Here is a 25,604-nt window from a genome sequence, read left to right as displayed (position 1 = left end):
TTTTTGCATAAAAATCGTCGGTACCTTATTCAAATAGAATCAAAAGTCCAATCAACCAATTTAACTTAAAGTGAAGCACACAAATAGACAACTTACCAGCAGTACATGGTATTGGTGCCGGGGAACCCTCTGGACAGAACTGACCAGCCAGACATCGACCCCCTATATCGCCATCTAACGGACAAGCACAGCTCGATGAATCGTTGAAACCAACAATAGTTGGCTTTTCCATCCATGACCCTAACTTGCAGTACCTGAAGTAAATAAAATAAAGAGTAATTTTTTTTTATTTGACACCAAGTTTTGTTTGCAACCGACAAAGCAAATTTCTTTTTAATTTTGGAATGTTTTAAACGTTAAATGACGCAATATCTGAGGTTTATTCTGCATAAGATTCATCAACTGTCAAATGGCAATAAGCGTCCTTGGCTGTTACTTACAGAAATAGAAGAGCACAATACAGCCTTATAACATGTTAACAAAGAAAAGGTGAGTGATAATACTGAATAATATCAGAACCTTAAACAGGCAGCATGATCATTGACAATCGCTGTTTATGCGAATAAACAACTTGGAATGGAAAATATTTTCCATCAGGCAATGAATTTACATGGAATATTTGTATTTCGCCTAACTGATATTTTCAGTTCCTTATTTAAATAGAATTCTGTTACTTAAAAAATATTTTCCAATCTCAGTTAACGAAGGAAAGGCTTACGTGCTGAAAATTAAATAAACACAACTGTACAGTTCATTAGCGCAATTTGTGTAAAACGGATCACCATAAAATTAACTAAACATCTATTGATAATACTCACAAAAAATTGCCTCAAAAATTAATGTCGGACATTGTTTTCATAATTTTGATGGCACAACACTGTGTTCGTGATGATTTAAACATGGCTATAATACTTTTTTTTTAAATGCTACGTTTAGTAACGTACCATCCTGGAGCACACGGTCCCCTCGGGTTTTCCATCGCTCTGTCAGGACAATACCAACCAGGAGGGCAAAATTTACAGTCGCTTTCACTTTCTCCAGCTGAAAAATAACGGAGTAGTTTCAAAATTGAGTTTATCGTTATAATGTTAGTTGTTTATATCATAGTTTTCTTGACCAAAATGCAAAAACTATTCAATAGCAATAATCTGACACCAATAAATCAACAACTATAAACGTGAATTCATTACTGGGATCAACCCTGGATACTCATCAGTAAAATCTAGTACGGTGGGTATTTTAGAGACGTTATACAGAATCAAGTCGGTTTTCTTGACTGTGATATTAATGTAAGTTTTAAAGTGTACATTTTTTACAATTTGGTCATTAAATGCGTAGATACAGAAAATCCATACCAGCGTGTTCTAGCTGCTATTGATAAACTTTAGCCTACTACTTTCATGCCCTATACTTTGTTCTACCGCAGACAATACATGATTGCTGGTAGTTAAACGACCAAACACCATTTAATAAACTTACCAGTTTGGTTGTTGTATGTTCCATTGTTGCAAGTAGCAGGAGCTGCCGATCTTGCCACACAGTAATGACCGAACGGACACTCGTACGTTGTGTTAGATCCAGTCGGACAATACTGACCAGCAGGACAGTCGAAACATAAAGGCATGGCGGTGTTAGGTGCGTACGTGCCACCATCACAAGGCGTAGGCATGCTGCTGTTAGTTGGGCAGTAGGAACCTCTGGGACATGGACCACCAGTAGATGTTATCTAAAACAATAAAATTTGATCAGTTTATTTCTGTTTTGGTTGTTTTAATGCCTAGTCCCTGTTTAATAACGCGATTGATGTCCCAAAATGCCAACAACAGTTTCAAACATACCGTAAAAAAACGTTTCCAAAACGGCCAAACATAAACTTAAAATCGACAAAATAGGTAATTTTTGTAATTTTGGACAATTTGTAAACAGCTCAAATACGAAAGCCAGCAAAACAATTTGAACCGTATTATATACAAGGCTATTTTTTATACGTTCTACAACTTTGGCAAAATATACAATCAAAAGAAAAAAAACAAATAAAATTAAATTCACTAATCAAAACACATTTTTATTGGAGCTATGGGGCATTATCTCACCGAACAAAACACACACAAATATTTGTTACAATATCAACCAAATAACTTACATTTGCGGGGGCTGCATCTGTTTCTCCACCCGTGCAGTAATAACCTTCAGTACATGGTCCAGTTGGGGCGTCCAACCCACTTGTATTGCAGTAAGACCCAGCAGTGCAAAGCGAGCAATTGTCACAACTCACAGACAAAATTGAAGGGTTGAATGTTCCAGCATTGCAAGGGTTAGGCTCGCCAGTTTCTGAAAAGGTAAAGGTTTAGTGTTTGTTATGTTGAGAGGATGAATGAAAATTGAGTATGTAGTACCTTCGGGGCAGAAAAAGCCGGCAGGACACGGCCCAGCGTCACCTTGAGCGCCCACTGGTGGATTTGGTACCTCTGATGCGTTTCGGCAGTAATAGCCAGGATAACATTTGCCTAAAAAAACAAAAAAGGACATTTTTATGTGTCACGACATGTTTACAGTTATAGGTGACAATTTAGAAATGCCCTAAGTAAAATTATTCATTCCAATGATGTTCTTAAAAATAAAATAAAAAAGTTTTTTTTAAACACAGAATATAAAATTTAATGTCATGTAAAAGCAGATTGGTCTTTGTTTATTACAAAAAAAAATTCCAGTCAATGGAAAGTAAATATTTATGTAACAAGACTATAGCATGTTGTTGTTTCATTTTTATTTTATTGTTGTTTTTATTCTTTTACAGAAACCGACGATACCAATAAGGGATATGTATTTCTTGAGTTTTTATCGACTGGTGGCAACCTTGTTTCCATGTTAAGATTAATACTTAAAAAAACAGTGATATTCGACAAGTATGCTGCCTAGATACTGTTCTAAGTAATGTAACAGGAGGACGTATTAAATCACAAGTGCATGCAAAGTTACTGGTCATAAACAAAACGTACCTGCAGGAGCACTGGCGCTTATATTTGGACAGAACATTCCAGGTGTACATGGGTTGCAATCTCCAAGTTGTGTGGCGCCCGATTTACCGTTGAAGGTTCCTGCTGGACACGGGGTGGCAGTAGACTGACCTTCGGGGCAGTAAAATCCCTTTGGACAGGCCTGAGGAAAAAGTCAAGAAAAATGGGGGAATAGTTAATAATTGATAAATGGAAAATGTAAGTAATGGTGAACGTACACACGTACTGGGATCAAGCCTGAAGCGTCTATGCAGACCAGCGATCAAGGCATACTCATTTATAAATTGTAGTACGCGAGGCCCATTAAAGGCGTTATACCAAATTAAACCGGTCTCCCAAGCATTAGTTGGCAGCAATATGTTAAATTTATGTATCGTTAGTTACGTAACAACACGCAACTAGATATTTCTATCAGGCAATTTTCCAATAATTCAAAATCAAATTATGTAACAAGGCTTTACCAAAGAAGCAAGTTATATAGGCAACAATAGTATGCAAGGTATGTGCTTTTTGCCGCGGTTTAGTGCTTACCGCTCAAGCATGAAATAGGCTAGAGTTACTGACTGCATGAACCACATCAAACAAAAGTTTGCTTAATATCGATAGGTGGGGCAAAGAGCATCAGAATTTTTTTATGAATATGATGGCAGTTAAGGGTGTTTGATGGCATTTAAACAACAATAAAACTAATTTCAAATATTTAGTTCCTATCCCTATTTCTGTGTACAGTGTTGGGTAATTTAATAGTTCTGCTCTTTATGTCACGTATCGGTAAATTAGCAACATTTAGTCTGATGTGAGTGTTAGCAGCTCTACTATGAAAGCAACTCGAAAATCTGCTTACTTCAATATTTGTTCCGTTGCAGAAGCTTCCAGCCGAACAGTTGGTGCAAGTTGATTGAAGTTCAGTGCTTGTGTAGGAACCAATAGGGCAGGGTAGAGGATCGGCCACTCCCTCTGGACATTTGTAACCAACCGGACACTTAAACTCTGGACACAAAACAATCAATCGTTTATCAAATATGTAAAGGACGGTGACCAACAGACAAACTGCAAACTAATCCTACAGAAGTAAATCATGCGTTTTACTCACAATGAGTCCGCAGTCGCGCTACTTTTTTATTGCAAGTCTGTTGAATCAATTTTTAATTGATTGTTTAAGTTGGGGAACTGGGAGTTGGGAGTTATTTCACTGATGACAAAATACTTCAATTTTGAGCACTCGTTAAATGGCGTTTATAAGTTCAACAAGCACGTGATTGTAAAAACCGTTTTAGTTTTTACCAAAATGCTATAAAATATCCTACTACGCGTGGTTTTTTATTTGAACATATGTGCGTTTTTCGAAAATTATTTTCTGTAATCTTGACACAATCATAAACTGTCAATCCAATACAGAATTATAGGGGCACCAAAGTACAAACCCGAAACAAATTAAAACATAAAGCTGCTAAAACAGGTTTAAAACTTACAAGCTTAGAAACACAAGGCGGTTAGACTAACCACTTGACCAACTTGGTGATCTTAGCGACAAAGTTTCATAATTAGGGGCACTTGTTGTGGTCAAATGACACAAAAGCGCTAATACTGACCTGTATCACTAGTGGAGCCTTCAGGACAGTAGTAACCCGCTGAACAGTTGCCTGATGGGCCTGGAAGTTGTGTGCTTCCGCAGTAACTACCGCCATCGCAGGGCAGACACCAATCAATAGATTTTCCCTCTGAAATATAAAATTCATATGTTGGTTTGTGCAGTAGTTGATTTTGTTGGAAGGAATAGGCGATATTTTCGATTGTACGAGAGAAATGTGAAAAAAAACTTCCTACTATAATAGACACTTCAGCTCTGGAAATATAACGCATGAAGTTAATAAAAAAACAATTTTAAATGATCTTTGTAGAGTTTAGCACAGTGGCTCTCAAACGTTTTTTGTTGCGACGCCTCTGGAAAAGTTTTCTAATCTTGCGACGCACCAGCAAATAAAAGTTAATGAGGAAACTTATTATTAAAGTTGTGTTTATTGATACAACCACAAAAAGCCACGAAACGGAATTATTCTGCGACGCCCTTGGAAAATTGAAACGACGCACCAGGGCGTCGCGACGCACAGTTTGAGAACTACTGGTTTAGCATCTACTGCAGTCTATTGGGGCGGAATTCGTGGACGAGGTTGGGAACCACTGCGTTAGTATGTGCTTATGTCCAGTGCTGAAAGGTGTTAATTGAATTTGCCAGTTTGTTTAACTATAATTATTTAAAGTCAAATTGAAAACAAAAACAAATTGAAAACATATTTTAATCCATTTCAATAAATTCCCTGATTCAAAAGTTTGTTCTAAAAAAAATTCTGATATAATTTGATCGTTTTTCGTCAACGTAAAAAAACAGGCTGTTTGTCTTTCACGAGAATACTCGCAATACAATTATGTTTCTGATGCAAAAAACCAACAACATTTTCTGTTCAAACGTTAAACATAAAGTCAAACGTACCTTCACTTGGATTGTAAGTCCCATTTGGACACTGGTAAATCACAGGATCCCCTTCAAGACAATATCTTCCTTTAGGACAGGGGCCAGAAAAGGTAGTAGTTGTAACTGGGGTAGGGGATTCTGCCCCTTGTATACAGTAAAACCCAGCAGAGCAGTTGCCTTTTGGTTGGGAAAGACCCTCTTCGTCACAGAACATACCCCCAGTACAGGCGGTACACTGGGTCATGTTTTGAAGTTTCTGCGCGCCACCGAATGTACCGATCGGACAACCGTGCTCTGTACGGTATTTGGTACCATTCGGGCAGAAGTAGCCGAAATCGCAAGGAGTTGGCACAGAGACTCCTGTGGTAAATATAAATGGATTTTGATGTAAACTGAATTTATCGAAAAGCATAGGTCTTGTTCTACATCTTGTTCTACATGGATATCAACAATACTTTAGGTCTTATTCTGGATTATAAGAAGCATGGACAATATATCTACCAAAAGAGCATTACAAACTGTTTTTTCAAGAAAATAAGAGTACTCATTATAACATTTTAACTCTTAAAAAGTCTGCTTAAGCAACTGTTGCAAAAAGCAAATATCGGTTTATAATGCGTCGGAAACAATAAACAACACGGTTCTGTTTTATATAGTGCAATGCGGTTCAACCAATACTCTATGCAAACGGTGATCGATATTGTTGTCTTTGGTGTTGCTAAAAAGTTGCACAAAAATATCGATCAAAATAGTGTGCAAACCAGTTATATCATTATTTTTATGACTGTTTTACTTACCTAAATATGAAAACAGGTTTCCAAAGAAACAGAATTAGTCGATAATGGTTAAGAATATATATTTTGCTTATTGGCATCGTCAGTTCTTGCCATTAGGCGAAATATACATTCTTAACCGTTATCGACTGATGATCGTCGTTAAGTATGTTGCCTGTCAGAGGGTCAGATACCGCTCAATCAATTGATTTTAAGTTTACTTACCTACAATGACACCAGTAGTGTTGATGGCTTCGCAATAATAACCAGCAGGACAAGGATCGCATGTGCTCTGTAAAACAAAACCTGTATGTCAAGCAATCCGTAGATGGTGTCAAATTATGTTATTACCGTATTCAAATTGAATCATAAACGGATATTAAAAAAACTTTATTATCGAATTTACATACAATAGTTAACATAGACACACTTTCACAGTAAAGACACTTAAAATTGTATACCAACTGCAACTGAACAAAGAGGGGCCTTGCAAGCTCATAGTATTCACACAGAACAATCAGTCATGCATGAGTAAATAAACATCTAATAAATTCAGTTTGGGATAAAATTTAACGTCAACATATAGTACTTTGCGACTGGTGAATGAGCAAGAAATTGAAAATCCATATAAGTTTTCTTTTTGGAATTCAACATTATTGAAAACCACCCCTGAGGCCAAACAATTTAAGTTTAGTTGTGGTGTCAATATGCAACTCACATTTATGACAACTTAAAAATATAGTTCGTTTCTGGGTATTTTTATACCTGTCCCTTTAACGCTTGGTACTGTCCGCTCTCGCATGGCACTGGACTCCCCACACCGCCAGGACATTTGTGACCACTCGGACATAAGTATTCGGGAGGTGCGCTGACATTTTGACCTTCAGGGCAGTAATAGTTTTCGGCGCAAGGCCCAGAACGGACGTCCATACCACCGACACAGTAGTAACCTAAAACACAGTGTTTGTAGATTCTTAATTGAAATATTAAAAGGCGTGCTTACTAAAAAAATCTAATCACAAAGCAAATCAAATCTAGGAGTTAACCAATGTGATTAAATAGTGGTTACAAAAATGCTTTCGTCCTGGAAGGTTAGACATATATTTTATGAAACCTCTGTTTGGAACATATTCAAAGGTTTTAAATTACCTAAGCAATAAAGTGAAAGCAAGCATGTAGGTGAGGAACACTGGAACGGTTTAAATTGCTTAGCCACAGGACAAAAAAATAATATAAACGCAACTGTATTAAGAAAAAAACTGTACCTTCTGTACAAATGCTGCAGTCGGATTGAGCTTTGTTCTGTGTACGATTGCTGAACGTGCCAGGGTCACATGGTACGGGGCTAGGGCTTCCCTCAATGCAGTAGAACCCGGCTCTGTCGAAAACAGAAAACGACAAAAAGTTTAAAAAACTAGAGATACAAATGATTTGTAATGTGGTAAGGCTTTAACCAATCGACATCGGTTAATCCGGATCTTCGCCTAATCTGAGATTTTTTTGGTCCGAACGGGTCTGGATTAACCTAGGTTTACTGTACATTCAAAAAAATTAGGCAGGTAAAATAAAATCGAAGCAACTGAGACAATCGTAAAACTAAGACAAACCGAACCGTAATGTTTCATTGTAACGTGTTGTAACAAGAAAATTAATAATATGCTCACAATTAAAAACATATAATTCACTAATTTGGATTCAGAAAGCATGTCCTGTAATATTATAGTATGTAATGTTTTATAGTTAGGAAAACTATACACGGACTTGAAAAGTAATTCTATATACACCAGTACCTTGGCAGTAATGTTTATGCTTAAATGTTTTATAGGTTTTCTAAATCTGGAATTATTACAAAATCAACTTCCCTACATCTGAGGTGCTGGATATGAATTATATCAAATACTATAGAAAGAACTCACGGGCATTCGTTCCCTGTTATCCCGTCAGTCGGAGTTGGTGAACTCGATCCGTTGGCGCAGTAGAACCCAGCAGAACACAAAGCGGTCGGTGTGTTTTCTAAACCTGGCGTTTCGCAATACCAACCTAAAAGACACACAAACGTTTTTGTTTATCAGAGAGTGTATAAAAAATGCTGTACTATTACATCTGAAAAACCTGTTGCAAAACAATGTAGCTATGTCTAATCTTCAAAGCTTTTGCAAGTAATAGGCTAAAAAACCTAGCCTACGGTGGGATTCGAACCCACGACAATACCCTTATCTTGACTTATACTCTACCAACTGAGCTACAACAGGTTTAGTGGTGACCCCGTATAATTTCGAATCACAAGCACCGTTGCCTGTCCCGTATGCTGGCAAGGCTACAAAATAATGTGAACCACTGACCTGGCGTGCAGATTTGAGGTTCGACGGATCCTTCAGGGCAAAAGGACCCGGGTTGACACCTGCCACCTGTCTGGTTGACGTCATCACGAACCGGACACAAACATGACGTATCGGTAACTAAAAACAAAAACATCAGACGCGTTTACATGAAGTAAGTTTTTAGTGGTGAAACATGGAATTTTGAACAAAAGTTTTACGACCGAAAAATATAACTTTGGATACCAATTTGAATTAAAATGAAAATTGATAACGAAAACAGGTGTTTTCTTGTCTGGCAAACAAGGGATACAGAAGTTTTAATAACCTTTGAAAAAAATTACAGCATTTTTTAAAAGCTTGTCAAAACATAAAAAACCTACACGGAAAGTTATCTTCAAAACCTAAAGCAACAAACTTCTACCACATATTAATGCACTTAAAAAAACATAAAAAAGCAGGAGGGTCAAAATAGTGGACTTACATGGTGGTATGACGAGATCTGATGGTGTAGATGTGAAGGCGCATGTTGTGCAATACCAACCTGCCGCACAATTACCAACTGGAGCTGACAACCCAGAATCGTTACAGAATTGTCCTAAAAACAGAAAAATATGGAACGTAAATATAAAATAATCTACTGTTATAGAAAAAAAAAATAAAACTAACTGGATACACAAACTAGTGTATGAAACCGAATCCAACTGGTGTCCCCACACTACCACATATAACTAAGCATAGGCTAACAATTTTAACTCGTAGTGTGCTTCTAACCCACGACGGAACTATAGAGGCTTAGTTGTAAGACTACCGAAAGTTGAACTACTGCCACATATGCTGTACATATCAACTTCGCAGTAGTAGATCAAAGCTGGTATGGTCGAACTGGAGATCCTTCTACTACGAAACCTTGTATACAACTACTTTGGCACGACCATTGTCGATTTGTTACATAAATAAAAAAACTAAGTACAGAAAAAACAAGATAAATACTACAAAAAAACTTAAGAAAAATCCCACCAATTCAGGTTAGACACAAGAATACAAAAACTCAATGTCACTGTACCTGGACTGCATGGCGTGCAATCCCTGAGACTCTGAAGGTTCAGAGAATCTCCGAAAGTTCCTGGTGGACAGGGATGGTCGTACATGTCCTTGGTTCCGTTGGGACAGTAGTAGCCTTGCGGGCAGTCGTTTCCAATATAATCTGTGGAGTTCGCCGGACAGTAATACCTGTGTGAAGTAAATAGTTGCTAAAAGTGGTGCAAAAACATAATTTGCTTAGTTCGATTATGGCAGGGGTCACCAAACTACGGCCCGCGGGCCTGATCCGGCCCTCGAGGTCATTTCATCCGACCCGCGACCACATTTTTGGTTTGTCACATCGTATTGATAACTTTGTAGGATTCAAAAGTTAATCTACTCCTTCAGAAAGTTTTCCTGTCGCGATGTGTAGAAATGATATTACCAGTCACATAGGATTATAACTCCCATGATTGATTCGAATGATTCAAAGCCAGTTTGTTATGTCACAGACATGACTGCAAGTGTTAAGTGTGCGCAAACAATTCCCTTCTTTTGTTACTTGTGACGTTACATAAGCATTGCTCTTAAGATGAGACTTACTATACAAGCTAACAGTCCTATCACCAGATTTTTAATGGAATTATAGAAAGACCGTATCTCGGCCCCCACATAAAAATCGCACCGTGGGCAAGGTTTGGAAAGACGGCGCTAAGAGCATGTGAACTATGCGGCCCGCGCAAATCGCTATTAAAACCTATGCGGCCCGCGCAAATCGCTGTTAAAACCTATCCGGCCCGCAGTGAAAAAAGTTTGGTGACCCCTGGATTATGGAAAAGTGAAAAATAGTAAAACATTTTTACATGTAGTGTAATGCCATAAAAGTTTTTAACGAACGTTATATATTATATTGTATCGCCCATACACACATAATAGTCTATTGCATTGTCTTTTTATATGGCTATGTGTATATTATGTGTGTATTGTCTACTTGGAGCGACCAAAGGTGTGGGTGTTATATCGCTCAGAATTATAAGCCCTGTGTTAATATAAAACCCATTTGTTTCATTACAGTCAATGGCACAGTCTGATTTTAAGTAATCGGGGTCACCAATAAATCCCGTAAACTTTAATCCCTTTTTCACTCTTATGACCTAATGTTATCAATCGGGGTCACCAATAACACCAGCAAATGTAAATCCCTATTCTGCTTTATCACTTACCCTTCCATACACTGGAAGCATTCCTGTTGTTTATCTAAGTTGTTGTAGGTACCAGCGGCGCATTGATGAGGCTGAGAGGAACCGGCAGGACATTGGAAACCATTGGGACACGGTGCACCTGTGATGCCGTCGTTTGGCATTGAAGTCGCTGCACCACCGATACAGTAATATCCCCCAGAGCAGTTGTTGGTTGGTTCTGCACTGCCACTCTCGCAGTATTGGCCAGGCGGGCAGGAATCGCAGTCAGCCTACAAATGTAAACAATGATTTTAATAAAAAGACTAATAAAGAGTTACTGTTAGCCAAACTCTTACAAACGACAAGACGATTTTTAAGAAATTTGGAAAACGTTTTTTTTTATAAAACTTCATGCCTGAACTGCTTTCAAACTAATAAAACATGTAAATTGTTCAAATCAACGCGGCCTTTTAGGAAGGTGCTTCGAAAAGGTTGTTAAATAATCAAAAAATTGAATTTCTGGTATTTAAAATGAAGCTACTAATGGGTGGGACACACAAACCAATGGTTTAAGACTTGGTTTGTAATCTAATGGTGCATATTGTTCTGACCTGTTTTCCACCACCCGGTCTGCTTAAGTAAGTTCCAGCATCACAAGGTTGCTCAGTTGGTGTTCCAGCTGGACAGTAAAAACCGGGAGAACATAAACCATTGATCCCTGTGGATTGGTAGTAAAAAAAAACGGATTATGTGTTGAAATTCTGAATATTGGTATGGAAAAATTAAATCCCAAAGGGTTGATTTCCTACAAAAACGTGCATAATCAACAAATTAGTGAAAAGCTTTGTGTGTGCCAAAACGCATATAACGTGGTTAAAAAACACCATAATATTTTTTTTACTTGTGTGAAAAACAGACTTCACTTCACAATATATGGCAATCTTTAACAATACACAGTATTTTAAAATAACAACATTGGTACTGTAGCACATGTTTTGGTACAATTGGTAAACGCTTAAAACAACAATATATACAGGAGCTCGTTGCTAGACACCTTAAAGATTACAAGATATACAGGCAATCGCTCTTTACATCAAGTGGTATTGGTCAACTTAAACAACCACACAATCAGCATCCTAACTTACCATCAGTGCCATCAGGTGCCTGCATGGAGCTACCATTCTTACAGTAGTAGGTTTCGTCGCAGTCACCAGTCCAAGTGGTTGCGTTAGGTTGACTGCAGAATTTGCCGGGATTGCAGGGAGTGCACTGGTCTTGTCTTTCGAGACTTTCCACATTACTGTATGTTCCAGGTGGACAGGATGACCAATCATAACCGGTGCTCTCGGGACAAAAGAATCCTAAAATAATGTTTCCAATGTAAGGTTTTTGTGCTAAAAAGCTATGGAATGGATCATTGCCACTTCACAACACTGGTTAAACCAGGTTAAGCTGTCTATATTTTATCAAGAGCATTTTTAAGCTACGAATGGTCGTTTTGACTTATAGAGACAACGAGGAACCAAGTAGGCTCTGTTTGTGACCGAATAGTTATAAATCACCTTCAAAAGCAACATTATCAGCAAACGAACTTTTTCCTGCATAATTTAACCGCAAAAACATCAAATTTTGAACTACTCATGATGTATAAATATCTAAAGGTTGGTATTGAGACACGTATATATGTTCCAAAACCTCAATCATATTCCAATAATCATAATATGTGTAGTACAAATTTCCCAAACACATCATCAAAACACTGTGTGGTAAGTTACAATGATGTTTTCTGTCCAGCCCACCACTAAGTCTATCAACTAGCTACAGCCATGAGAGACCTACTCAAAAAATCATAGGCCCTTAATCTGTATGATGAAAAAATGCCCATCAAAATGGACAGATTTAAAGCATAAAACTGGACTTGAAATCGAGTAGATGAAACAGAGCAATTTAAAGTATAAAACTAGAATGGTGGCTTTCTGATATACTACCATTTTAAATATTCTATACGATATTTACCAATTTACTATACACATCATTTTATCTACCTGTATGATTGTTTTTGTAAACAAAAACGAATGGGTCCCCACAAACATGTCTGTGCGGATTTACGGCAAACAAATGTTGCGGTGATTTTTAGATTTTTAAGGACAAATTTTTAGAATGCATTAACCCAACAATAAAAAAATTTTGTTCATATTCTTTTTGCACTATTATTGTCATATAATTACAAAAACTTTGAAAAAGAACAAAAAAAATAATTTCAATTGATTCTCTTGCTTTGACCCAGATATTGTGGTCCAAGGTCTTCAACCTTTTTTTAAAAAACCGTAACAGTTGTGTTACAGACACTTTAAATCAAAAAGCAATTTGCTACAAGTGTATACATAACAAATTGTTTTTCATTTAACTTTGTTTTGCAAAACAAGTACCATTGACCTGTAGTAACCTCTCAGGGTGCACACGCCAAACGACTGTTTGACCTTTTGACACCGTTTTCAATAGAACGCAGTCGTTGGTGTTCAACAACACCGTTTAACCTATTTTATACATGCCTTGAGTATTGATTTCTAAATCGATTGCAAAAAAACGCTACGTTATGACGAAAGAAAGTTCTGAACTGTGTTAGTGATACCTACTAGTTGACCTTAAGTAACCCGTGGCCATGCGACGGCCAACCTGACAACGAGCATTTAAAAAAAACATTTATCTTGCAAAAATGTCAAGTTTATTTTTTCATCTTCATTTTTATTAACAAAATTTTGCTTGACATATACCAGGGGTGGGCAACATACGGCCCGCGGGCCGGATCCGGCCCGCGACGGGATTTTGAGCGGCCCGCAGTCAGTTTCTGGTCTTGCATGATAATGTGGCCCACGGCCACAGTCTTCCGCAATCCCCTAATACTTGCTTACTGCGTCAAATTATAGTTGTAACGGACAGTAACGGTCCCCACTAGCAAAAAACTTTCCCGCCGTTGTAACCATTGCACCATACGTCCATTGTTACGACATAACTGCCAACCTTGTTTGGCCTGCTTTCTCGGTTTTCTTTCTTTCCACAGGTGTAGCCTAGTTAGTGTTTCAGCAGTACCTAAGTCTGTGGTGTATGCATTAAATTTGCTGTGGTGAATAATTTTATGTTATATCAGTTAGATTGTTTGGACTTTATTGTATTTGTGATGTTCTTGAATGTATTTGGTTTAGGTGCTCAAAAATCCGTTTTAAATCACTGGATAAATACGCGATTATTATATCGATTCAGGAATCCGGCCCGCCAAGTACTTCATTTTCCCATATCAGGCCCGCCGACTGGAGAAGTTGCCCGCCCCTGACATATACGAAACCGAAGCACGCTTATTAGGTTTAAATCACATCATAGGTGTGAAACCTTTGCCAAAACTGAAAATCTGAGTGATAACTTAATAAAACGAAATAGCATTGCTGTGCAAAACAGCTGATTTCTAATCACCGAAACGACGTCTCGTAAAACGTCTGTCCGACGTCAAGCTGAGCCCTCCTGCTATCGTAAACCAATGAGTTACTCTCTTGGGACGTCTGCCTACAGTGTCTTTCTTGACCAAACCAGCGTTAAAAATTTTTACGTTTCGGGGGCCTGTGGGTGAACCGCTGGGTAATTTGGGGTCAAACTTCAGGTGGACTAAGTTTGGATTAATATCTAATATTTGTCAAAATTTCAATAAATTTAAAACACTCTTTCTTGACCAAACGAGCGTTACAAACCAGCGTTAGACAGAAAAAAGAAATAAGAAAAAAAGAAAAAAAAATACGGACAAAAACAATATGTGTCCCCTTCAGGGATGGGGACCCATAACTACCAGGCTTGACATAGATCCTGACCTTGTGGACATGCCAACGGGGTAATTCCATCTACACAATAGGATCCGGCAGGACACGGCATACACGAAGATTGGAGTATATCTGTACTGTAACTTCCATCCTCACATGGGACAGGCTGGGATGTGCCTTTCTTGCAGTAGTGACCGATTGTGCAGTTGAAATCGGGAGATGATGGCTTAATGTTTTTACCAGGACAGTAATACCTAAACAAAAATTTGAATCGACTTGGTCCTTACTTTAAACGTGTTTCATTTACAACTATTTTAGACGTGCATACAGTTATGTTAATTGATCATCTTTTTGTGATTCTATTTAAATAGGGACTATCAAAATACAGAATAGGCGTTTTCGGTACTGTATTAGGTTTTCAGACTTAACAGCTATATGTCTTTGTCTCCAAACATAGAACATGGCTATTCTAGAAAGTTCTAGAACAGTGATCAAATAGCCAATAAGAAAAATTTGTATCAGCACCACTGTTTGAATAAGGGATTGCAAGTTAAACCATTTATCAACAAATCATAGTACGCCAGGCCCATTAAAGGCGCTATGCTGAACCAGGCCGGACTCCTAAACATTCCCTTATGGCATGGTACTGAATAGAAAAATCTAGCCTGCGGTGGGTTTCGAACCCACAACAAAAGTTATTTCCGGACTAGCACTCCATTTTATCTTTCCTATTCATTCATTTATCAACAACTATGCATACAAATGCATTACTAAATCAGCTATTGGGGCACCAACTTGCTCAGGTATATATGTATCTAGTAATCTTATCATATGCGTACTCTGACTCATATATGATTGTGTCGTGATCACTGGTCTGTATAAACGCTTCAGAGCCAATCCCAGCAATGAATTCCTGTTTATAGTTTGTTTATAGTTAAATATTATTACCACTAACCTTGCGTCGCATTGGTCAGTTGGCTCTTTCAGCCCAACAGTCTCACAATAATATCCCGGTGTACAATCTGCACATTCTGACTGTGCACCTTTTCCAGTTTCGTTGTTAAAAGTTCCTATCGGGCAGTCAGCTCCAGTGGGTGTACCTATGAAGATCAAAGTGTTAAACATCTTTCGTGAAACAGTTTAAGACCCCTCGGCGGTATTATGATGTGTTAAAACGGAATAAATGTGCAAGTTTTGTCACATATATCTTACGTTTGTAGTATAACCAAGTTAGTCACAATTCCGTAAAATTGGCTACTTCTAAAATGAAATCAACCAAAAGTTGATAAACTGCAATACATTAAATTTAACTGTTGCTGCCAGGCATAATAAATGAACTAATTAATGTTTTTCTGGCAAATGTATTGTTTTAACCGACGTTTAAACATCCTATCCACGTCGCCTTCATCAGAGTGACAACATTATAAAAAAATTAAACACCTTTCAATTTTAAACAGAAAAACGGTCGATACAGGCCGGTATTAGAAAATAAGGTTTTGAGTTTATGACTTTCTGTGAAACACTACATGTCACCTAACAATTAAACATCACACCGTTGGTCCTTTTAAATTGACACTGTTTTGTTATTTTTCACTTTTTAAACAGACAATCAGAAAACTTTTACCATTTAAAAAAAAAGTAATCATTTATGTAAGGCCAATAATTCGTTTAATCCGACTTACTTTTCGTAATATGCTATGGGGTTTCAAAACAATTAGAGTCACAGTTGCACAGTTGGTGAATTTACAACTTAAAACCAATCGTACCTTCTACACAGTATTTTCCCTTTGGACATTCGTCGCCTGTTACTCCGTCAGTTGGGTTAGAGACATTCGCACCAGACACACATAAATAGCCGGCAGCACACGGGTATGAATCAACTGCGTTTAAAACAAGCAATTACTTGTATTCGGTTAAGCTTTAACCTTAACCGTTAAGGCATAATAGGTGAAGATTAGTTCCGAAATTATTTGCTATTTGCCTCCTCCTTGCTTTTAAACACTATAGTTTGGGATAAAGTGCACCCATACTATGACACTTAACCATATGTCCATAAACCAAACAAAAGAGTTCTAAAACAGAAAGTGCAATGTAAAACATTATTATCAAAACGTTTAAATTATTACCAAAGTTTTTACTATTAAACTATTACTTAAATAAAGTTAGAATTTGATTCAATAACAAGATAGTAAATAGTAAATATATTTTTAACGCGTAAAGATGCATCAAAAACATCCATGATTACTTTCCAACTCTTTTCGCAATCTAAAAACAATAATACCATTTTCTTGCCTACCTGTATCTAATCCAATCCCTTGAATTCCGCAATACCGCCCTTGTGGACATTCATCACATTGATCAGCACTTTGTAAGTTCATTCTGGCACCGTAAGTTCCAACAGGACATAAAAACTCAGTAGACGACTTGGTTCCGTTGGGGCAGAAACTGCCGTAAGGACAATCAAATGTAAAACCGTCAGTGATCGGCCCATCCGCCTTGCTGCAGTAGAAACCTGTTAAAAAAATAAAGTAGGAAACACTGATGTGGTAAACGTTTTTTTAATGTGTCAAACAAATGTGGTACTACAAATCTAGTTAATTACACACGGAAAAATATATGTTCCGTTTTATTGCATCCTTTCATTCATAAAAAACTCTTATTTTTTGCACATTCTGAAGAAAAGCCTTAACGCTTGATAAACAGGATGTGCTATCAATCAAATTCGATTCGTTTAAAATTGGTCATCTTTTGTGTATTAAAGCAAAACAGTGAACTACATTTTGGGGTAGGTTGTCAGTCAAAAATAATACAAACGAATTCACCTAATTGCATAATCAGTATAATTGTCCCTATGAAATTTTGTAATTCCCAACCGTAACAATTGTTTTAAAAAATCGTCCAGTTTAATGCATATACATAATGTTCCCAATTGCCCGAAAATCGTGGCGATGAGATACTTTAAAATTTAACTATACAAAATAAACACATAACAGCAAAACAGCACAAGTCATTCGACGACCTATTTTGAAAAATCGCATTATGTGCTATAAAAACCCAGACTTACCAGCTGGACAAAGCTTGCAAGTAGCCTGTTGAGCAACATCTTGGTAGTAACCGGATTCGCAAAGTGCCGGTTCCGGGGAGCCCAGTGGACACATGTGACCCGGGGTGCAAGCAAAAGTGGTTGCATTCGCGCTACGTTCCGGGCAGTAGTAACCTAAAAAGGGAAAGTTTAATGAGCTCTTCTGGCAAATGTGATTTTGTTCCGACGTTTCGACGTCCTATACAGGTCGTCCTCATCAGGGTAAATAACACTGAATGCGACTAGTACAGTGCACGATAAACATAGGAAAAAAGAATGGAACGCAAGCACGTCACAACGCAACCGCGCGATAACAAATGGAAATCTAAAAAGGGAAAATTTAGATAAGATACCAGTATTGCCCAAGCACTGGCTTTGCTGTTATACCGTCGAAATCCTACTAATACTATAAATTCTATGGGACAAACATTGGGTGCAAATACCGATAGGTGGCGTAATAAGCAAGGGCTCCAATCTAAAGATTAAATAAAAACTGATAACATTTGGGTTAATTGAGATTGAAGTGAAGACTATGAAAAAAAACATTAAAACTAACTTAAATGATGATTTCATGACCCTATACCCCTGTCTAAAGGTTAATTTAATACCTGTGCTCTTTACGCCACCAATCGGCCTTTATCAAACATTTTTATGATTTGAGTTACGATGTTAGTAGGCTTAGCCATAGATAATCAAAGAATATGTAAGATTTCAACTGTTGGTGACGAAAACATGGTTCTGACCTGGTGGGCATAAGTCGGTGTAATCCACTTGTCCAAGATTTGGGCAAAAGTATCCGGCAGGACAGTTCATGCAGTCGGCAATCGATACTCCACCGGTTCCGTTATTGTATGTCCCAGCCGGACAAAGCTTGCCGAGGGTAGATCCCCTTTCTAATTAACAAAACAGAAAGTTAATATACGACTTTTATGTAGAAAACTATTTGTTTTATTAGCGAAGCAATTACTCGGCGTTGAAATGTAATGTGTCTTTTTTACCTAATACTGCTGCATAACTGAAAAGTGTAGAATCCTGATAAAATTTTAGAGACAAAATAAAAAAATAAATAAAAAGATGCATATTATAAGCATACTGGTTACTAATACTGGTTCTAATGGCTAAGTTTTATTTTGACAAAAAACTCATTTACTATAAAGTTTGTTTGGAAAAATAAAATTCGTAAAAAAGTAGATTGATCTGGAAAAATTGTGTTGTTACGCCGCACCGTGAAAAACGATAAACTTTTCACGTTAAATATTGAGATAACAAAAACCTTAAAAATAATTACTTACCACAGTAACTTCCAGCTGGACAAACATTGCCAGTTACTCCGTCTCTGGGATCAGGTCGGGTTGCTTTGGATTCGCAGTAAAAACCGGGATCGCATAAACTAGTTGGTGCCCATAAACCTAGAAATATGAAATCGTAACTAAAAAAATCCTAAAACTGCATGACATAACGCAATATTGTGGCCAAAATTTCTTTTTTAAAGTTTTTTCATATTTTTTATATTTTAGTTTGTTTTAAAGTAAAGACAGAAAAAATGTTTTTTTAAAATTAAATACAGACTAAAAAAAATGTTTTGCCTTGGACCCTGCAGTAATTCTTTGCTAACCGTTTTTCTTTTTTTAAAGTTAAAATACCTGTCTTTTGTATCACAAATAAACTTACATAACCAACCACTAACACAAATATCAAAATAATAAAAATATACGCAAACTCTACATACAACCACACACAAATTACAAGGTCCATTTTCAAAAGCACATTTTACCAGCAGTGTCGCAATAGCTCCCTCCAGTGCATGGTTCTGGCGTTCCAGTAGCTTGTTCACAGAAATAACCAACAGGGCATTCTCCTGCTGTGTCGTTGGCCGGGCACAGACAATCACCATCAGTGAAGTTAGAGTAACTGCTAGGTCGGGGTGAAGAGGCTCTTGTCAGACAATAGAAACCTATTTGGTACAAACATACAAATTTAGTAAAAACATACTAACATAGGAAAACATACCAATTAAGGTACTGACCAATATAGCAAAGAAGTGGATTTAATAAAATTTTGTTAAACGCTTTAGAGTTAGACCATTCAGTCACATTCTTATCAAAGATTACGGGGTTCGAATACCAGTCTATGCCTCGCCAAAATGGAGATGTTTTTGAAAACAGGCGTGATTGCTAGCCTGCATGAACGCCTTAGATCTAAACCCAGTAATCTCTGCACCTAAGCCAGTGGTTCTCAACTGGTGGTCCATGATGACTTTTTGGGTGGTCCACAGGACGTTAATATATTTTGTGTTAAATCGGAAATAGGCTAGTTTTATATAATTTATTGACTATTCAGTCCGAAAAAAGCTTGTCCAAGTTATTGGCCATTTGTTGTTATCTGTTATCTCTCCTTAAAATAAAATTATGTATTAAAAGAATATATTTCAAGCCAACATGCTTGTTGTGGATGCTTTTTTAATCTAACAATTGACTGGTCCATGATACTTATTTGGTTGGACTGGTGGTCAATGACCTGAAATGAGTTGAGAACCACTGATCTAAGCTAATTAACAAATGGTTATAACTAAAAGAAACTAAAATTCGCCAAGCTTTTCTTCAGTTAAGAAGCGATTATCCGATTTTACAAATAGGAGGATTGCGATTAAACGGAATCATGGATACGTGCCTTGGTCGCAATCTCCTGAAACGCCGGCTGTCCCGTTTCCAATACAGTATTTTCCAGGATCACAAGCTCTGCAAACTTCTTCGTTAATCGCTTGCTCAGTTACACCGTAAGTGCCGGGAGGACAAGGAAAGTCTTGATAATCAGATGTACCTGGACACAAATAACACAGACAATAGTTAGATACCCCTTTCAGAAAATGTTCTTGTAATACATGATCATATAAATGACAAATAAAAGAATACGACACTGGTCTCTTATTGCCTAATTTTACTTTTAATTTTATGTATGTTTATATTGGATATTTTAAAGACAGCATCACCTGGCTCGTTGCTTGGTAAGTTAGATAAGGACTATAATGAACCTTATGACAGATACATTAATTTATAAAAAACATTATTCACTCGATTTCCAATGCTGTCATTGAGAAGTATATTTATCTAAAATTTCAAGGGCCGTTTCTCCAAGGAATAGCTTCATGTTTTCACGGGATTAAACTTTTCTCTGTTCTATTTTTGAATTTAATTCATTCTTTTTTTGTCTTTTTCGACAATATCGACACACATTAGCAGTTAAAGTCAGTTTTTTCACATTAAATAAGTTTTTAAACATGAATAGCCGGACAAAAAAGAATGTAGCTCCTGAAAAAAACTTACCATTGGGACAGTAGTAGCCTTTGGGACACACATACGCTGTAGGATCTTGTGTTGCGTTAGGGCAGTAGAAACCAGCTTGGCATTGTATGCACTCGGCAAGACCTTCTACGTTGCTATAACTACCTGCACTGCAGTCAAGCGGGAGAGTGGCGCCGCCTGGGCAGTATTTGCCAATTGGGCAAAGGCTGTCTGTAACAAAAAAGAATACCAGGTTATAATTAGGTGACTATTACGGGAAATTCGTGTACACTTTGTAGTTAATGGAAATGAGTATGATTTTGGCTGCGATCAAAGACAAAAATACTAAAAGATTTAGGTTACAATTGTGAATTATGTTTATCTTAAATTAAATTTATTTGCCTGCCTTACTTAACTAATGCAAAACTGATCATTTAAAAAAATATTCACTGTGGTATATTTAAATTAGGAATAACTTTCTTTTCTATTTGAACACTTTTCATTCTGTTTCAAATTAAATTTATTTCTTTGCCTCACTGAACTAACGCAAAACTGATCCTTTTAAGTAAATTTATATTAAATTAAATTAAGAAATAATATTTTATTCTATTTGAATTAATAATATTCTATTTTTTTTTAATAAGTGCATACATACAGAAAGGTTTGTACCTGCGGGTGCTGAAGTATTAGCTCTTCCACTACAGAAAAAGCCAGGATCACAATCTGCAGTTGGTGTTGTCAAATTACTTGTCTCGCAATACTTGCCTGGTGGACAAGGTTGGCACTCGGATTCCGATATTAGTTCTTGCTGTTTAAACGCATAAGGCAAGTTTAACAAGTTTATCCAATCAAAATTTTTAAATAAAAGTAACAAGCAAAAAATGTGCATTAGAAGTAACAAGCATAGTCATCTAACTGCTGAAAAAGAGAATTTATTTGTGCACGCTTTTTACACTCTAAAAATTATTTTTAGTAAAAATGTATTTAACTGATTTATACTAAATTGCACCTGACCAGAAGATTTAGAAAATAGTGTGACGTCACAGCGCTAAGAATGACGTCATCAATTATTGCCTGCCATAATTGACAGAATATGTTTAGAGTTCCTCTCATAAACAATACTTCTACATTTTTTCTACAAAAATTTAGACAAAAATAGTTGTTTTTCTCATACCAGTTCATTAAACGTTCCGGGGGGACATGGGGTTGGCACATCGGTACCCTGTATGCAATATGACCCAGGGGGGCATATGCCACCCACGCCCGTGTTGGGAACAGTCCCTGGATTGCTGACGTCCACACCGTATCTGTAGAAAATTACATTTGACTTTACCTTTGTGGGCTTGGTACGTGACAACTGTTTTATGTCAAAGGTAAAACAACAAAAAAGGTACTATATGTTTTTTTTCTATTTAAATAAGATAGTGATAACGCCTATTACTTAGATTAAATATATCTATCTAGGCCTACACATAAAAAACGGTTGATGACATCTGATTCGTCAAAGTTGTCAGTCTGTTATAGTAAGTTAAACATTTCTTTATGTCGATTGGTTAAAAAGAAATCTAGTGTATTGTAGTGAAAAGTCAACAAAACAACTTACTGGCAATAGTATCCAGCATCACATAACAGATAAGGGGCTGTCAGGTTAAACTCGTTGCAGTAATGACCTGTAACATAAATCAAGGTTAAGCTCAAGAAAATTCTAATTAAAAACTAACTTTAAATGATGTCTTTAACTGAGGATGCAAAATTCAGTTTTTTACGTTTTTGCTCGTAAAAGGAAAACTGTATTAACCATCATGGTATATGACATTGTTATTATATTGCTATTAATTCAAATATATAACTAACCTGTACACAATACCTAAACAATCAGATTTAGATAGAATTTTAGTTTTCCATTTCAAGTTTTTCACAAAAAAACATTTTTTTTGTTTGAAAACATTTTATCCGCATTTTAAAACCGTTTTTTTTTTCTTGTATTTTTATAAGTATTAATATCAAACGGGGCGAACCACAGGCATTCGAATGTCTAGTGACCAACATTATAAGTGTTTCAAACCTTTATCGCATTGTTTGCAGTCAGTGATGTTTGCCATTCCCGTTACGTCGCCATATGTACCGAAGGGACATCGGCCTGGGTCGTTACCTGTTCCTTCTGGACAGTAGAAGCCCATCGGACAGTCAGTTCGGTTGTTGTAACCTAAATAAATCAGTATGGTTACAGTACAAGGTACACTTATCAACAGCAAACAGTAAAGTGGCATAGGTACAATATATAAAAGCAATCAAGCCACTACATGCCAATAAATGTTAAGTAGGCTACAGGCAGTGCCTACAAGTGTTTCGACCCATACGGCCATAATCAGTGCAGCTGGCTACCGTAGCCATTTAATAACACTCCAGTTTGTTGGGAGCAGCAGGCTGAAATACCATGTCTCACCAATTCTGTCAATACAGCCTAAGTTTTGTTATCAACTGCACTGATTAGACCAATACAGTATGCACTGTCTACAACTTACTTATATATTATACTACTTATACGTCCGTGTATACAGTTTTATCACTAACAATGGCCTTGGATTTTCAAAAGCAACTAAAAATCGACACTTAAGTATTACCGGTGCATTGTTCTCCAGGTCGACATATTTGACAATCCGCTGCCTGCTCCACGTTTTGGAAAGTCCCAGGGGGACAAGGTACGCGGTCCCCGCTTCTTGTGGGGCAATGGTACCCCTCTGTACATGCCCCACCCCATGTTGCATCAGCTGGAGGAGTTGTAGCGGTGGCACCGTTTCGACAGTAGTAACCTAAAAGTTTACTATTGAAGTGAGATTGAACGAATAAAAAATGTTAAGTAGGGCAAGGTTAAGAAACAACAAGGGTGACTTTCTACATGTTTGCTAATTTTTTTGTACTACTCATTTTTTAATGATTAATCTAATACAACATCATATACAGCAGCATGGTCCAAAACTAAGAGACTAAAGGGCCATATTAGGGTTACTTTTGGTAAATACTTGGTGGGCCGCAAAGGAGAAACTATTTTGAATGAAAAAACTTGAGTTTGCCATTCCAATTGAGTTTATGTTTTGGAACCTAAATATTATTACCACACTAAGCATATCTGCTAGCACTCAGTTACAACCGTTTTAAAGTTCCTACAAGTGGCGATGTTTGCAACGAAACGAAAAAATCAAGCGGAAAATTATGTGTAAACTAGTTTGTCCATTAATTTTTGACAATTGAACCTCCTTACCTGCGTCACAGTCAGCATTTGGTTCGTGTAGACCGGGTTCTGTGCAAGCTCGTCCTGGGTCGCAATTAGAACAATAACTGCGGTCCAGGGCCCCTGTTACGTTGTTGTATGTTCCTACACACAAAAAAAACAGGTTTTGCAAAATATAAACTCTGTATTACATTCTTGTTAGCGGCCCCAAATTCTGCCCAAACCCGAAAGCACATGCCAGAAATCCGGCCAAAATTCTTTTGTACAAGTCAGAAATCGGCCTGCACACGATTTGCCTAAAAACAAAGCCCAATTGAGCTCCAAAGTTGGTTTCATTGCAGAACCACAGATGTGGGGGGATGTGAAGTCAGGCCCGAATCCAGCCCGTTTTATTAAAACTCAAGCCCAAACCCGGCCGAATTTCAAAAGCAGCCAAAAACCAGGCCCAAATCAAAGAAGCCAGAAACCAGGCAAAAATCAAGTTTGTTTGAGATCAAAGCCTAAACTAAGGCCAAAAGTTGGTTTATTTCCAGTACGAATGTGGCCGAGTGTGATGTCAGGTCCAAATCAAGCCAGTTTTGCTTAAACTTAAGCCCAAACCTGGCCCAAAAAGTCCAACGCGACTTAAAACTCTGTTGCGCACATCTACTGGGTTAACGAAAAGCAAGATTTAATACAAGATAACTGATAAAAAGGAAATGATAAAACTACATAATAAATTCGTATCTACCACTCGATAACTTTACCTATAGGGCATGGAGTTGAGTATGGTGACGGGGTACCAGCCTCACAATAATATCCTTTGGGACATGGACCACCGATTGATGGTTCCGAACCATTTGGAGTCCCAGTTGTGGAACCGAATCCGCACCAGAAGCCAGGCTCACATGTTGTGTTGTAGGTCGCTTGACCAATCTGGAAAAGTAAAAGCAAACCTTGCTTGGTATATGCGAGAATTTCTTACGGGTGTATAATAGGAAAAGTAATGAAGCCTTTTGTTATTTGTCGAATGTTGGCTTCAGTTGGAAGAACTTATTGAACTTAAATAAATGTCTCTATATTGCTTCCCAAACTTTTTTTGCCCACGACCATCTAAATAACCAATAAATTCTAATTTCGTTATTTTGTAAAATATATGTTTAAACCTTTTTTAGGGTAAAGGGGTTAAATATATTTGCACTTTTTAGTTGGCCCCTTTAAAAACAAAATTGGCGTGATTACAACTTTGGCAAACACTGCGAGAATGCATGTTATGTACCTCATTGATTTTAACTTGAGCAAACCCAAACGCACTAAACTAGGTATTTCGACTTTTCATCGGGGTTGATCATACCATAGGTTATGAAAGTAAGCACATTTCCAGTACACAAGCACAATGCAACAGGGTATCTTTGACGACTAAATATATGTACAAAAAG

At 37.2% G+C, this 25,604-nt stretch overlaps 1 protein-coding gene across 1 annotated transcript in view; it reads right to left on the bottom strand.

The window, feature by feature from the left end:
* Positions 1-25,604, bottom strand: part of LOC145215442 (uncharacterized) — a 102,797-nt gene that overhangs the window by 46,268 nt on the left and 30,925 nt on the right. Inside the window, exons 45-80 of the mRNA XM_080084143.1 lie at positions 24,933-25,101; positions 24,217-24,330; positions 23,579-23,767; positions 23,020-23,160; positions 22,558-22,624; positions 22,129-22,261; positions 21,624-21,762; positions 20,997-21,185; positions 20,344-20,493; positions 19,448-19,627; positions 18,966-19,082; positions 18,417-18,566; positions 17,656-17,808; positions 16,888-17,103; positions 16,358-16,471; positions 15,547-15,691; positions 14,643-14,845; positions 11,931-12,146; positions 11,397-11,503; positions 10,828-11,075; positions 9,648-9,814; positions 9,066-9,179; positions 8,606-8,722; positions 8,180-8,303; positions 7,529-7,641; positions 7,029-7,213; positions 6,489-6,555; positions 5,509-5,850; positions 4,610-4,738; positions 3,862-4,007; positions 3,000-3,159; positions 2,397-2,507; positions 2,144-2,331; positions 1,480-1,726; positions 945-1,041; positions 97-254 (exon numbers count right to left, since the gene is read on the bottom strand). Of these exons, the coding sequence (XP_079940269.1) occupies positions 97-254; positions 945-1,041; positions 1,480-1,726; positions 2,144-2,331; positions 2,397-2,507; positions 3,000-3,159; positions 3,862-4,007; positions 4,610-4,738; positions 5,509-5,850; positions 6,489-6,555; positions 7,029-7,213; positions 7,529-7,641; positions 8,180-8,303; positions 8,606-8,722; positions 9,066-9,179; positions 9,648-9,814; positions 10,828-11,075; positions 11,397-11,503; positions 11,931-12,146; positions 14,643-14,845; positions 15,547-15,691; positions 16,358-16,471; positions 16,888-17,103; positions 17,656-17,808; positions 18,417-18,566; positions 18,966-19,082; positions 19,448-19,627; positions 20,344-20,493; positions 20,997-21,185; positions 21,624-21,762; positions 22,129-22,261; positions 22,558-22,624; positions 23,020-23,160; positions 23,579-23,767; positions 24,217-24,330; positions 24,933-25,101 (5,605 nt within the window). The remainder of the gene's footprint in view (positions 1-96; positions 255-944; positions 1,042-1,479; positions 1,727-2,143; positions 2,332-2,396; positions 2,508-2,999; positions 3,160-3,861; positions 4,008-4,609; positions 4,739-5,508; positions 5,851-6,488; positions 6,556-7,028; positions 7,214-7,528; positions 7,642-8,179; positions 8,304-8,605; positions 8,723-9,065; positions 9,180-9,647; positions 9,815-10,827; positions 11,076-11,396; positions 11,504-11,930; positions 12,147-14,642; positions 14,846-15,546; positions 15,692-16,357; positions 16,472-16,887; positions 17,104-17,655; positions 17,809-18,416; positions 18,567-18,965; positions 19,083-19,447; positions 19,628-20,343; positions 20,494-20,996; positions 21,186-21,623; positions 21,763-22,128; positions 22,262-22,557; positions 22,625-23,019; positions 23,161-23,578; positions 23,768-24,216; positions 24,331-24,932; positions 25,102-25,604) is intronic.

Source organism: Phallusia mammillata, chromosome 2 (assembly GCF_965637545.1).
Source record: "Phallusia mammillata chromosome 2, kaPhaMamm4.hap1.1, whole genome shotgun sequence".
Classification (NCBI taxonomy): domain Eukaryota; kingdom Metazoa; phylum Chordata; class Ascidiacea; order Phlebobranchia; family Ascidiidae; genus Phallusia; species Phallusia mammillata.
This window is presented reverse-complemented; position numbering and strand designations above follow the sequence as displayed.